This window comes from Amphibalanus amphitrite, unplaced genomic scaffold (assembly GCF_019059575.1).
Source record: "Amphibalanus amphitrite isolate SeventyFive unplaced genomic scaffold, NRLGWU_Aamphi_draft 000004F_arrow, whole genome shotgun sequence".
In the NCBI taxonomy this organism is placed as follows: Eukaryota; Metazoa; Arthropoda; class Thecostraca; order Balanomorpha; family Balanidae; genus Amphibalanus; species Amphibalanus amphitrite.
In genome coordinates, this window is record NW_024881501.1 from 1,280,456 (window position 1) to 1,293,047 (window position 12,592).

At 52.9% G+C, this 12,592-nt stretch overlaps 1 protein-coding gene and 1 long non-coding RNA gene across 2 annotated transcripts in view; both read right to left on the bottom strand.

Annotated features, from left to right (window-relative positions):
• Positions 1-1,947, bottom strand: part of LOC122375876 (junctophilin-1-like) — a 61,411-nt gene extending 59,464 nt beyond the window's left edge. Inside the window, exon 1 of the mRNA XM_043355486.1 lies at positions 1,681-1,947. Coding sequence (XP_043211421.1) covers positions 1,681-1,889 — 209 coding nt within the window. The 5' untranslated portion in view covers positions 1,890-1,947. The remainder of the gene's footprint in view (positions 1-1,680) is intronic.
• A 4,168-nt stretch (positions 1,948-6,115) lies between these two features.
• Positions 6,116-10,210, bottom strand: LOC122375953. Its single transcript, XR_006255497.1, has 2 exons — positions 9,371-10,210; positions 6,116-7,677 (listed from the first exon to the last, which is right to left on the bottom strand). It is a non-coding gene; the product is annotated as an uncharacterized LOC122375953 (long non-coding RNA).
• Positions 10,211-12,592: the final 2,382 nt, after the last annotated feature.

Consider the following 12,592-nt stretch of genomic DNA (forward strand, 5'->3'; position numbering starts at 1 on the left):
GTCATCGATATCAAAATTCCGAGATACGCAATACTAATGATTTCATTACTTCCTGCGACTTTCAAAGGCCTCCGTCATCTTCTGTAGCTCTGACTCGGTGACAAAACTGCAAAGTAGTGATTTGAATTTGGGTCATTCGAAATGAGCTGGTGACTTGACCTTGAAAGGTAGGAGGTTCAAATTTGCAAACAATGTGTAAAATTGATGGTGAAATAATCATCCCAAATTTCGCGGCCGTAGCACCGCGGTTTTTCCGCTATTTACGAAAAACCTCAGGGGGTCGGATATCCACCCCCTTACGTCGGTGCGCGGGTAAAGTAGGTCAAAAATTGCACCTTTCGTATGCTATCAACATCTTAATCTCGCCAAAACATGCAAAGACTTTCCGCATCGTTAAAATAAGAAAGACGACAAACGCTTGCGGTCTGGTCGGGCGGACCGACTTGGCAGCGTGTGCCTGCGAGTGGGCCGACCGCGCCAGACTGTCCTCCGGGAATAACCGACTGAGCAGCCACCGCCAACCCAGCAGCCACTGTTCCCTCCCCCCCCCCCAGCAGCCACCGCCAACCCAGCAGCAGCCACCGCCAACCCAGCAGCCACCGCCTCTCAGCAGCCACTGACCCCTCCCACCCAGCAGCAGCCACCGTCAACCCAGCAGCCACCGCCTCTCAGCAGCCACCGCCACCCCCCCCCCCCCCCCCAGCAGCAGCCACCGACAACCCAGCAGCCACTGCACCCCTCCCCCCAGCAGCAGCCACCGCCTCTCAGCAGCCACTGCACCCCTCCCCCCAGCAGCAGCCACCGCCAACCCAGCAGCCACCGCCAACCCAGCAGCCACTGACCCCTCCCCCCCCCCCCCCCAGCAGCCACCGCCAACCCAGCTCAGCCACCCATCCCCCACCAGCGCCTCTCCCCCCCCCCCCCATCAGCCACCGCCTCTCAGCGCCCGCGCTGGCCACCCGGCTGCCCTGTACAATATACAAATACATTTACCCTGCGACTGCCGACCGCTCAGCCAAGGCTCAGAGCTGTACTGTACTTACACCTTTTGTAACGCTCACTGATGTTTAAGGTCGGAGGGACTTTTCGGATAGGCTATGTGACTTTTTTAGAGCGATGCTCGTACATACTCATACATACATACATAATCAACTCTTGAGATAACTCAGTCTTTCCATATTTATGCCAAAATTTCAGCGGCGCCCAGAACGCGCAGCACAGCGCCGCCCAGGCATGACAGGTACACTCGGGGGCAGAGTGATGTTCCACCACTCCCTACCTATCGGGCTCCCATGGCTCAGCACTGGCTGCTGCCAGTGGCAGCACTGGCAGCACTGGCACTGGCAGGCAGTGCTGATCAGTGCTGAGGGCAGGCAACACTGGCAGCAGCCAGTGCTGAGCCATGGGAGCCCGATGGGTGGGGAGTGGTGGAACATCAATCTGCCCCCGAGTGTACAGGTACGAGCGCTCGTACATATAGCACAACGCCACCCGGTCACGGGTTGGGGCATATTACAGCGCCGCCAGGAAGGCACGGGATGGGGCACAGTCAGCGTCTATGTATGAGGTATGTATGTAATGTACGTTGTCTTTGTCTTCGACTGTGGTCAGTGCCGGCGTGTGTGTGCTGAGGAGGGAGCCAGCGATGGGCGGTCGCGGCCAGCCGGCCGGGCCACTCACCTGGGCCAGGTGTAGACGCCGGACACCTCGAAGCCGTAGTGCCACGAGCCCGAGTACTCGCCCTGCGCCTTGGGGCCGGTGCAGACGCCGTGGCCGTGCGCCTTGCCGTCCTCCCAGCCGCCGCAGTACGTGCCGCCGTCGTCAAAGTCGAAGCGGCCTCCGTTGACGGTGGCGGCCGCGGGCGCCGCCTCCTCGGCCGGCGGCTCCATGACGGCGCGCGTCACTGGCGGCGCTCGGCGCGCCGTCGGCGGCCGGCGCGGCCCCACTGCCGGCACCGACGGCGGCCGGCGCGCCGGCGGCGCCACCATCGATCAGCCAGCCGCGCAGGCGCCGGCTCCCGGCGCGGCGCCGGCGGCAGCAGCCTTCGGCGCTCCGGTGTCACCGGTGACACGGCGACAGGCGCCGTCAGCGTCCACAGTACTGCGACTGCAGCCCTGTGATGGCCGAGCTGCACTGAAAACAATTTAACCCGGAGCCGGCGAATTAACCCTCGCCCGCACATAGGGTGAGGGGTGGTTGCCACACCCCCCCCCCCCCAGGTAGTTTTTTTTTGCTCTGCACTCAACATCTTTCGAGCTAAAAGGCTGATTTTTCGTATCGCTGCTCCTCTATCCTTTCTTAACATTAGTGGCAGGGGGGATTGTTTTTATCCACCCCTCAGGTTTTTCGGGAATATCTCCGAAACCGCTGAAGCTACGATGCTGAAATTTTCTGACTTTTCCTAAAACTAAATTGGGCACATTCCCTGAAAATTTCAAGTTCATAACTTTACCAGGGGCGGCTCCAGAGCACTGGGAATTGGGGGGTCCTATTCGTGAAGCGAGTCATTTGGGCGAAGATCACGATGCTGCACCATTTTTACGAACAGTGAATGAAAGGTATCATGTGATAACATATACATGTGAGATGATGTTTTTCGTACTCCAGCGTAGATGGGTAGCCATACTGCTTCCACGGTTGACAGTGATGACAACAGTCATCTATCCGGGGTTCGAGTCCCCGTATAGTCCAAATCTTAAACGAGCTTGCAAAAGATGACTGTTGTCATCACTGTCAACCGTGGAAGCCGTATGACTACCCATCTACGCTGGAGTACGAAAAACATCATCTCACGCTCTCAGTCCCAGCGGATAAAAACAACACCTAAGGATAACATATACAGTTATTGTGCATCCTCTTTTGACACGTTTTTGCTACCAGTATAGCGCCTTTTGGGGCGACTAACGGAGCGAGCGAGGGGGTGAGTCTTGCACGTGCGAAATTTCGAGGGGGTACCTCCAACTGACCTGTGCACGGCACCCTACTGACTGGTTTCTAGCGATGTGCCAAATTTGAGCACAATCGGCCCAGCCGTTCTCGAGATCTGGGAGCGGCACCCTGCACGTGCGCACGTGCTAAATGGGTCCCAACTGACTTGTGCACGGCACCCTACTAACTGGTCCCTAACCGTGTACCAAATTTGAGCGCCATCGGTCCAGCCGTTCTCGAGATCTGGAAACGACCCCTGCACGTGCGCACGTGCAGCAGCACCCCAACTCTGGCACATGGATATGCAGTGCCTAGTGGGTGCCTACCTACATGCCAAGTTTCAGCGCAATCGGCCAAGTAGTTACCGAGATATTGCAACAATTACAAAAGTGACACCTCTTCGTTTTGCACGTGGCACGTGCATAAGGAGTCACCCACATGCATCGGGAATAGTCCAATACTTGGTAGAAGGAATGAAGCTACCCTACAAAAATTACCGCGTGTAAATCGGTCAAGTGGTTGCTGAGATATAAGCCTCGCAAAAGCGTCCGCACGGCCGGCCGGCCGGCCGGCCGGCCGGCCGCTCATACTCAGAAATTTCCGTTATTCTACGTAAGACTCCGCTCGCTTCGCTCGCTCCGTAATAATAGGCGGATCCAGGCGTCCAAAAAGGGGGGTTATGTTTTACCTCCCAACATAGGTGCCCTGACACCGCCTATGCATGACCAATACAATTGTAGTCGTTCTCTCATAAGAAAATTGTAACATAACAAGACCATTACCACCCTTTTTAGAAACAGTACCAACAAAAACCTAATTTACTATACTTTTTGTGTACCACCAATCTCAATGATCTGTATCCGCCTATGATTTTTGAAAATGCATATTTTTTTGGATCCATGTGAATTTCTGGTTCATTCTCTATCGATCGGCAAAAGTTGCGTTAAGATTGGTTCAGAAACCTGGCCGTGATAAACAGTCTAAAATGTATCTGCAATTTGCCCGTTTTTACCCCCTTCTACCCCCTATTGACATTTTTTAATTTTTATTTTTTAGAAATGTAGATCACGTTGAGCGAAATCGAATGCCGTTTGAATTTTGAAAATCGGCCCGTTAGATCTCGAGATATCAAGGGGGGTCGTAAACAGCCCCCCCCCCCCTGCCACTAATAGGGGTAGCCAGGAGCCTGCCACTAATAGGGTTAATGACCACTGAAAATGTCAAGTTTCTGTGATCTTTTGTTTCGGAGTTATGACCTTGTTCTTCAGGTCATGTCATGACCCAAATGACAAATATCCAATATCTTGCGTTGGCTATGGGTCTTGAGAGCTTTTGACACCTTGATTTCGGCCTTTTTTGCCAGTCTTACCTCCCAACTAGCATGAAACATGCTGTTCGACGATGTACAGATGTCAAGGTCAGGGTCAAGGTGAACCTAGGTCATCTAAAAACATTGCGTTTTAGGCAAGCTGAATTTACTTTTCGTGAACTTTGGCTGTATTTTTGATAAAAGCTTCTCATTTCATGATATGTAATATGGACACATAAACAATCGGTGCACACATCAGTAGGGGAAGCCGGGGGAAGCCCGGGCGCGGGGGAAGCCCGGCCACCCCGTTTCCGGCTAAATTATTCACAATAAAATGCTCAACTGTTTGTCCTTTCAGCGTGGCAGCTAAGGTAACGCCAGCAAAAAAGTTAACCCATTTATGCCCAGGAATATTGACCATCATGAAAATCGACGAAATCAAAATATGTTATGCTCCTACCAGGGCCTTGCATGGAATCGAAAATAATTTTTGCCTGCAGCAAAAGTTTTTCGAGAAAAACGTAAAAAACATGCGTTGCGAAATCGCAACGAAGGGCACACCGGGCGCCATCAGCGTTGCGAAAACGCAACGACGGGCACACCAGACGGACATAAAGTATACACTGAACTGCCGTATATGCTAATTTGTTTTGACAAAACATCAATCAACTGTTGACAACTATTGCTTGAAAATGCGGAACCCACATCCGTCATGCTCTATAACCCGCCTAAGAGCCTCAGTGAGGAAGCATAACTTCATGATTCGCGAACGGGGAGATGGCAACACGGTCATTATCAACCATTTACGTTGTCCATTGCTGTTCATTTAAAGTTGTGGTCGACACGTATCCAGGGTGATGTTTTCTTTTTGGAAGCTAGACAGAGCCATTACCCCCACCTATCAGACCCCACACTAATACAATTAAACGAAGGATTGGGAGTAAACCAGTGCCTCACGTATGCGCGTATATCCGCAATCAATAGCCGCGTTTACATAGGGCTAGTTGCCAGATAGTGGAATTCCACTAACGAGACATTTTTTCCACTAACGAGACATTTCAGGCACCTTCAGATAATTCTGACGACCTATCCGGCCAGAAGGACCAAACCGATTGACAAAAATAAATACATCGTGGCGGATGAACACTAAAGAGGTACTTCAGGCCTAGACATAGTATAGATGTCGCAACTCGCGGCCTTCGCGGCAGTAAGGGCGAGGTATAGATGACGCTTCTGCAGCAAGTCACTGGAACGTGCGAGTCGTGGAATGGAACGGAAGATACGGAACGGGGGCTTCTTAACGGAAGCTTATTCGTTTTATTTTCATTTAAGAATTGATTTCGTGCGCTAGGGAAAGAACATTGTCTTCTTTTTTCTTACGTCTGCACCCCCCCCCCCCGTCCCTTCCATCCTTTGGATCAGCCAGTGTGCAGCAAGAGGGTTCATCGGAGAAAAACAACAAAGAGCAATCCTCCCTGAGCCTGTCAGGTCAGAAATAACCTGAGCATAGGCGGCGGAATGGGGAGGGCACCGGGGCACCGTGCCCCCCTTTGATTTTGGCATTTTAACATTAGCCCTATGGGCGCTGCATGGAAAGAATGGGACCAAAAGTCGGCGGTGCCCCCCCCCCCCTCCTTAATTGAAGGTGCTCCGCGGCTACTGAACCTGATGACCGTTCGTTATGCCCTACTGCCCACGCTTCTTAAAATTTCAGTAGTAGTCAGTTATCTGGCCAATGTTTCCGTATAGGGGTTGGCAAACACAACTGAGCCTCGTGAGTGGGATGAGTACTGGACACAGAAGTGGACAATCTGTTGGCAAGGAGCCCGCAAGGATAATATCTCGAAACTCAGGACTACGTATACAAACACTTTAAAAGCATCTAAATCTATACTATAATCGAAAGCCGCATTGTTGTGAACTACCGGCACGTGCGTCCAATCACCATCAAGAACGGAAGTCCGACCTACAGCAAGCACGACAGTCCGATCATAGATGTATTGAAAAATAACTAGCAACTTTAAACATCGCCTTCCTCAGCCACGCTCTACACCGCATCACATAAGAAAACCGCCAATATCGATTACAAAACACACATAAAGGAATTTCGTAGGTAGAGATCAGAGGAATACTTCACCTCCTTTATCTGGCGCGTCAATAGGTATAAAGTAATCTTTGGCGTCTACGCACTAGGAACATCTATAATGCAAACAGCAGTTCAGAAACCATCCACTAAAATTGCAACAAGGCAAGGGTTGGTCAAAATAAATTATAGTCACCGTGATAAATAGCAAACGAAATACAGAACGAGCAAGCACAACAAAGCATTCCACACTCGTTTAGACTGTACCTACAATATGCCTACATAAGACATTGCAGCAGTGTACAAGGGAAACATTCTTTAAAGATGCTAACGTGAGGAGTTTTAAAAGTTTGGTGAACATAGTTACGAGTCACTGCACAAGAAATGTCGCGGTCGCCAGCCGGCCCAGGCGAAAGAGTCGACGGAGACGGCGTCAAACAAACCCGAGAGGGGGTAGTTTCATCCGCATCAGCGGAGGCGCTCTCTCTGTTAAGGTCGTCAGTTACCAGCCGCAGCACCCTGCTGGCGATTTGATAGCTGCTCTCATTCTCAGCTGGCTGAGCGCCATGTGCCGGGTCATCCGGCTCCATGATTTCCCCTTTCATTAGCAGCTGCTGTTGTAGTTATTGTTGTTGCGTTCCTTTCAGCTGCTGCCGCAGCATAGCCGTACGGTTCTGGATGGTTCTCACGGCGGCAGCCAGGGTCACCAAATCCGTCTCCCCGTAGCCACACCAGACTCGGAAAAATGTACCGAGATGTACCGAGCCAATGTTGCAGCACTCGCGGCATTCATCGGTAGGACTCCGCCCAACCCAATGTCGGCACTGGCAGGAGCCCGACCAGTGGTCCAAGCGAAACTGATGAAAATCGACAGCTGATGAGCGGTCCTCCACTGACGCCGGACGGGTGGCGACGGCGCGGCCGGTCCTGGAGCTGGAACAGCAGAATGGACCGGATAGACGGCGGTCGACCCATATCGACCGGTACCATCCGTCCGGCCAGCTCCTCCAACACCGCTCTTAGGGCGAATAGCTCGCCGCGCGTGCTAGAGCAGAGGGCGCCTGCCGCGACACGCACCTCTCGGATGTCGCGGTTCGGGGGGGGGGGGGTGGCCCCTCCTCCTCCATCTAGCACACCATCGGTGGCGGAGCTGTCTGACCAGATCAAGCTCGCCTCAGACGGGAGCTCCGCCAGACGACTTTCCGCCGCCTTGGCTCGCCAGCCGTCGCGCCCAAACTCGCTTCAGGCCGTGAGTCTATAGCCGGCGCGGTGGCGTGGCTTCGCCATGGTAGCCTTGGGCGGGTTGTCCTCAGAGAACGCATTCGCATTGGCGAGGAGGCGAGCAGCGCCACGAGTCCTGAAAAGACCAAACAATATCAATAGACAATCAAAACTGTAAAAATTGGCATTAACTGCGCAACTGATGTTTGCTTGTTTGTTTATTAGGGTTTACGGGCGCTGCGGTGGTCATTTTGCACCCATGAAGCTGTTCTGGTGAACCTGCGCAACTGAGCAGTGATCATGCTATAACTTATGTTTGGCGTAGTACCAGGGTTCCAACTCCACCTAAAATTTCGGCGCACGTCAGGTGTAACGTCACATGCGACAAATTCAGCGCATGTCAGTTGGGCAAACTAAGGCTGATGGAATAATATAAAACGAGGGCACCAACAATTGATCCTAAATGACCATACTTGGACATTAATGCAGACCCTCTCTGTATCACCAATTGTCAGAAAACAAGCGGTTTCAAGGAGCGTTAGAGAGTCATGAAGCCAGGATAAAACACAGTGCTATTTTCTAAAAACAGTTTTTACATGATAGAGTTGGGCAACTCTCTCCCTCTCTCTCCGTTTACTATTCGCAAGGCCAAAAAGGCCAATTGGTTTTGAAAGACATTGGATTACAAGCTGAGAATTTTTTACTTTATCATAAAATGTTAAACCTGCGTGTAGATAAAGTCTGAACGGTGGTTTGTAGGCTGATAGGTTGGAGGTTGAAGGTTAGTAGGGAAGTTAAGGTCAGGATAATTTCTGCTTTTTATTTTCATTGGACTTCAGTCTTCATCAACACACGCATCAAAAATATCATCTATTTGAGCATCTTCAAGCCTCAATATACAAGTTGTACCACAAAAAATTAAAAATTGATGTCATGCCAACATATGGTCATGATTTTTACCACCAGAATTGAATTAAATGCCTATTGATGCTTTACCTAATATTTTGAAGCCTGAAATCTGATTAACCAAACATTTTTTTTCTTGTGTTGGCAGTCTAAAATTTGGCTGGCTTGAGCGCGATGCTATTGCTCTAGCAGAATCTCAAACGGATGTCTACCAAGTGCCACTCCCAAGAAAGTTTTTCAAGATTCTAAAACCACAAACTTTGTTGCTGCCTGATCGTGTGATGGTAAATCAAATGATAGCACTCCGTCTGAGGCCAGTTTTACAAACAGAAAATAGCCACCTGCCGGATTATTTTGCCTAAAGGCTAATTCACATATGGAGTGTAGGTAAATGGTGAAGCCCTCACTGCTTACATGCCTATCGCGTTTACCCTCTGTATGTTGTACCTACGTGGAATGGATATATGAGGAGAAAAATTCCAGGCAGCTATTTTTGTTGGTAAATCGGGTAAAGTAAAACTGGCCTCTGAACGAAAATTTGGACTGAGTGAGATGTCGGCTCTTTGGTGGTTTGGATAGGAGTTGATGATTTTAATTGAAAGATTAAAAGGAAAGGGCAGGGGCGCGGGAACTACTTTCCGACTGGGGGGGCACACCATAATAGAGATCAACCTAGGGTACCCCCAAATCTAGTTTTCTCACCGGTTTTAGGCCACTTATTTTTCACCCCTCGGCTTTTTCAACAAAAAAAGAAAACATTTGCAAAAAAAAGTGTGGTATTCCGTCTCAAAGATGTGGGGGCACCGCCCCCACGGCCCCAGAGTTGGGGGGGGGGGGGGGCAAGCTGCCCCCACTGCCCCCCCGGCTCCCGCGCCTATGGGAAAGGGTTTCAAGACAATCGGCATGACAAACCAACACCTTACCTGCAGTTCAAGTTTGTCGATTTCTTCATCAAAATCTAGTCTTCGTCTAGTCCACAAATCAAGATAAAATTACTGGATAGGTACAACTTCTTCTTCTTCTTCTTCTTCTGCACCTCACCTGCCACCCCCTACACTTCTACCTTATTCTGATAAATATCTTTACATAATTTTCACAAGAATGCCACTCAACGGGGTAGATCTAAAAGAGTGCAGGGCTTAAGTTTTGAGCTACAGAGTTCTCAGTGATTTTGAGACACCCAATATGTCTTTGGCACGCCGTATTTGTCTCTCACCGCTTGCGAATTCGGCGATATGATTGGTCGAAGGCCGAGGCTATGGGTCCAAGAAAAGGCCAAGATTCCTGCCAAGATTCTTACAGATAGCCAAGACCGATGACTGACGTGACTGACGGCATGTTACTGCCCTTGGCATATTGCCAATGCACTGCTCCGTCATATCGGCAGTGATGTCAACAGTCATATCGGAAGTAATATGGTAGCTAAACGCAAAAACCATTTGGTGTATGGCTACCATACTTTTCCGATAACGAGACATTCTAGATCAATCTCTCTACTGTTGGCGACATCTGCTGAGAAATCCCAAGACCGAACGCAAGCACATAAAAGTAATGCACTCTAAGGATGCGTTCGAAATCTGGGAAGTGACGGATTTCATTCCTCAATGCGTGTCCCAGCGTTCCCCATGCTGTTTGTTCCGCCATCTATTGCCATGTTTCGCATTCGCACTTCATGAATTCACCACCCCGCCAAGTAGGTTGGTATCAAGTTGGTATAGGTGTCGCATTGCTCTGGTCGATTAGGCTGAGCCAGCTGTCTGGAGAGTGGAGCCGATCCAAAAAACGCAGAAATTCAAAACACCGACTCCAAAGCAATGGCAATTGGCAGCATGCATATCGACATTAGAGCGTAATTCTGTCGTGATTGCGTCAGAAGCAAACATAATGGCAAGAGTTTCTTGTGTGTCGGTAGGCGCGTGTGGAGTCGCTGGACCGACCGGGGACGTACCCAAGGGGGGACGGACGGGGTGCGCCTCCCCCCTAGGGGTTTTCAGGGCCCATGCTGGCAGAAGGCCAACGTTGGCCAAAATCACGTCGGAGACGAACGAAATTCATGGGAATCCCCCAAAAAATCACGTCAGGACTCAGGACAATCAAGACTCTCCGACTCGCCTGCCACCTAGGGCCCTTCAATTTACTGCGTGGGGCCTCCTGTGAATAACCGCTAGTGTCTGTGTCTGACCACTAGGACCCTGGACCCCTCTGACTCCTCGGGTAGAGGGCCCTCTGTAGGTAGGAGGCTCTCTCTACGGGATTCCTCCGCTCCCCCCTCGGCCAAATTCTAGGTTATACGTGCCTGCGTTAAGCCGGGGTCGGAGAGAGGAGTTGACGACCGAATGACAAGGAGTACTCGTCCTGAAAGTAAACATTTGGAATATAAACAATCCAAAGCTGTTCAGTATTTATATCATTCGAGAGCAGTGCCTTCAATTTGGATACACTTAGCATTCATTTCCCACACCCGTGTACACTCCACGAAGGCTTCTCCGCTGCGGACTCCTGCTTCCGCCGATGCGTCAGTTCTGTTATGGTCGGTAGTGGCGATTAACACGGCGATATCCTTGGAGCGACACAGGACGACCGAAACACGATGGCGGCGACCATGGAACTGTTTATTTTTTATGTGCTTCCATATGACCGGGGGGGTGAGACCAAATGAAGGGAAAGGAAAACGTGCCCCATCACAACACCCCCCCCCCCCTCAAGACGCATGCGTCGGTACAAGATACGCATTGCGTCTAACACATAAACAAAAATGTACACCACACACGGTGTGGACGCACGAACTCAGTCGTACGTCTGGTCCGCCCAGCGCACGGTCAGTCGGGCCGGACGGCGACGGCGGCGCGTCCCACGGCGCACTGAGCTGGGGTCGTCGGCGCTGTTCCGCAGCACCGGTGGTGCCGGCTGTCCGCCCGCCGGCGCAGCGGCGGCGGTCTCCTCCGTGCCGTCGGGTGCCGAGCTCGGAGCGAGCTGCTGCCGGCGCCCGGGTGCAGGTGTGGCGGCGCCCTCCGAGATGAGAGATCTCTGGGGTCGCAGATAGCGCTGGTTCCGCCAGTAGACTCGGCCACTGGGCAGCCGGACCAGGTAGTCGCGCCGCTGCCCGACCGCCGTGATGACGCCGACGCGGTCCCACAGCCCCGACCGCGGGTCTTGGACGAGCACACGCTGACCCATGGTGAGCGCGCTGTGCTGGCGGGCTGTCGTGTCGTACCGCTCGACTGTTTCCTGTTGCTGCGCGGCGGCCCTGGCGTCACAGTCGTCCGCCGCCCGCTGCCAGCAGTCGGCGAAGGCCCGGTGGTGCGCCGGCACTGCCGATCTCAGCGGGTGGCCGAACAGGACCTGAGCCGGAGAGCGGCCGTCGGCGCGCGGCGTGTTGCACAGCTCCAGCAGCCCCTGCGCGTAGGCGTCCGTGTCGAGCTCGCCGCTGCTGGTCGCCTTCTGGATGAGCCGTTTGGCGGCCTTGACCGCCGACTCGGCGTGCCCATTAGACTGAGGGTAGTGCGGTGTAGAGATCTGGTGCTCCACTCCCCAGCGGCGCAGAAACTCTCGGGTGAGCCGGGCGGTGAACTGGTGTCCACCGTCTGTCCGGAGGGTGGTGGGCACGCCGGTGGCCGCGAATATCTGGCGCAGGCTGCAGACCAGGTCTCTGGCAGTCGCCTCGCCGGCCACGTGCGACACAAACGGCCACCCGGACAGCCGGTCCGCGTATACCAGGAACGTGCGGCCGGCCCAGGCGAAGTAGTCAGCGGAGACAGCCTCAAGCACTCGTGATGGCGTCTTTTCCGGCATCAGCGGCTCCTTCTGCTGACTGGGCAGGTACTGCTGGCAGGCCGGGCACGCTCCGACATGGTTCGCAATGTCACTGTCCAGGAACGGCCAGTAGACTACCTGCCGCGCGCGGCGTTTGGTGCGCTCGACGCCCTGGTGACTGGCGTGCAGGCGCTCGAGCGTGGCGCGCCGCAGACTGGGCGGTATCACGAGCCGCTGGCCGCACACCACCAGGCCGTCGTCCACGGCCAGCCGGTCCCGAACTCCCCAGTACGGTCGGAGGCGCGGGTCCAGCTGTGACCGGTGCTCTGGAAACCCGTTCAGGATCAGGTCAGTGACTGCGATGAGCTCCGGATCGGCGGCGGCGGCGGCGC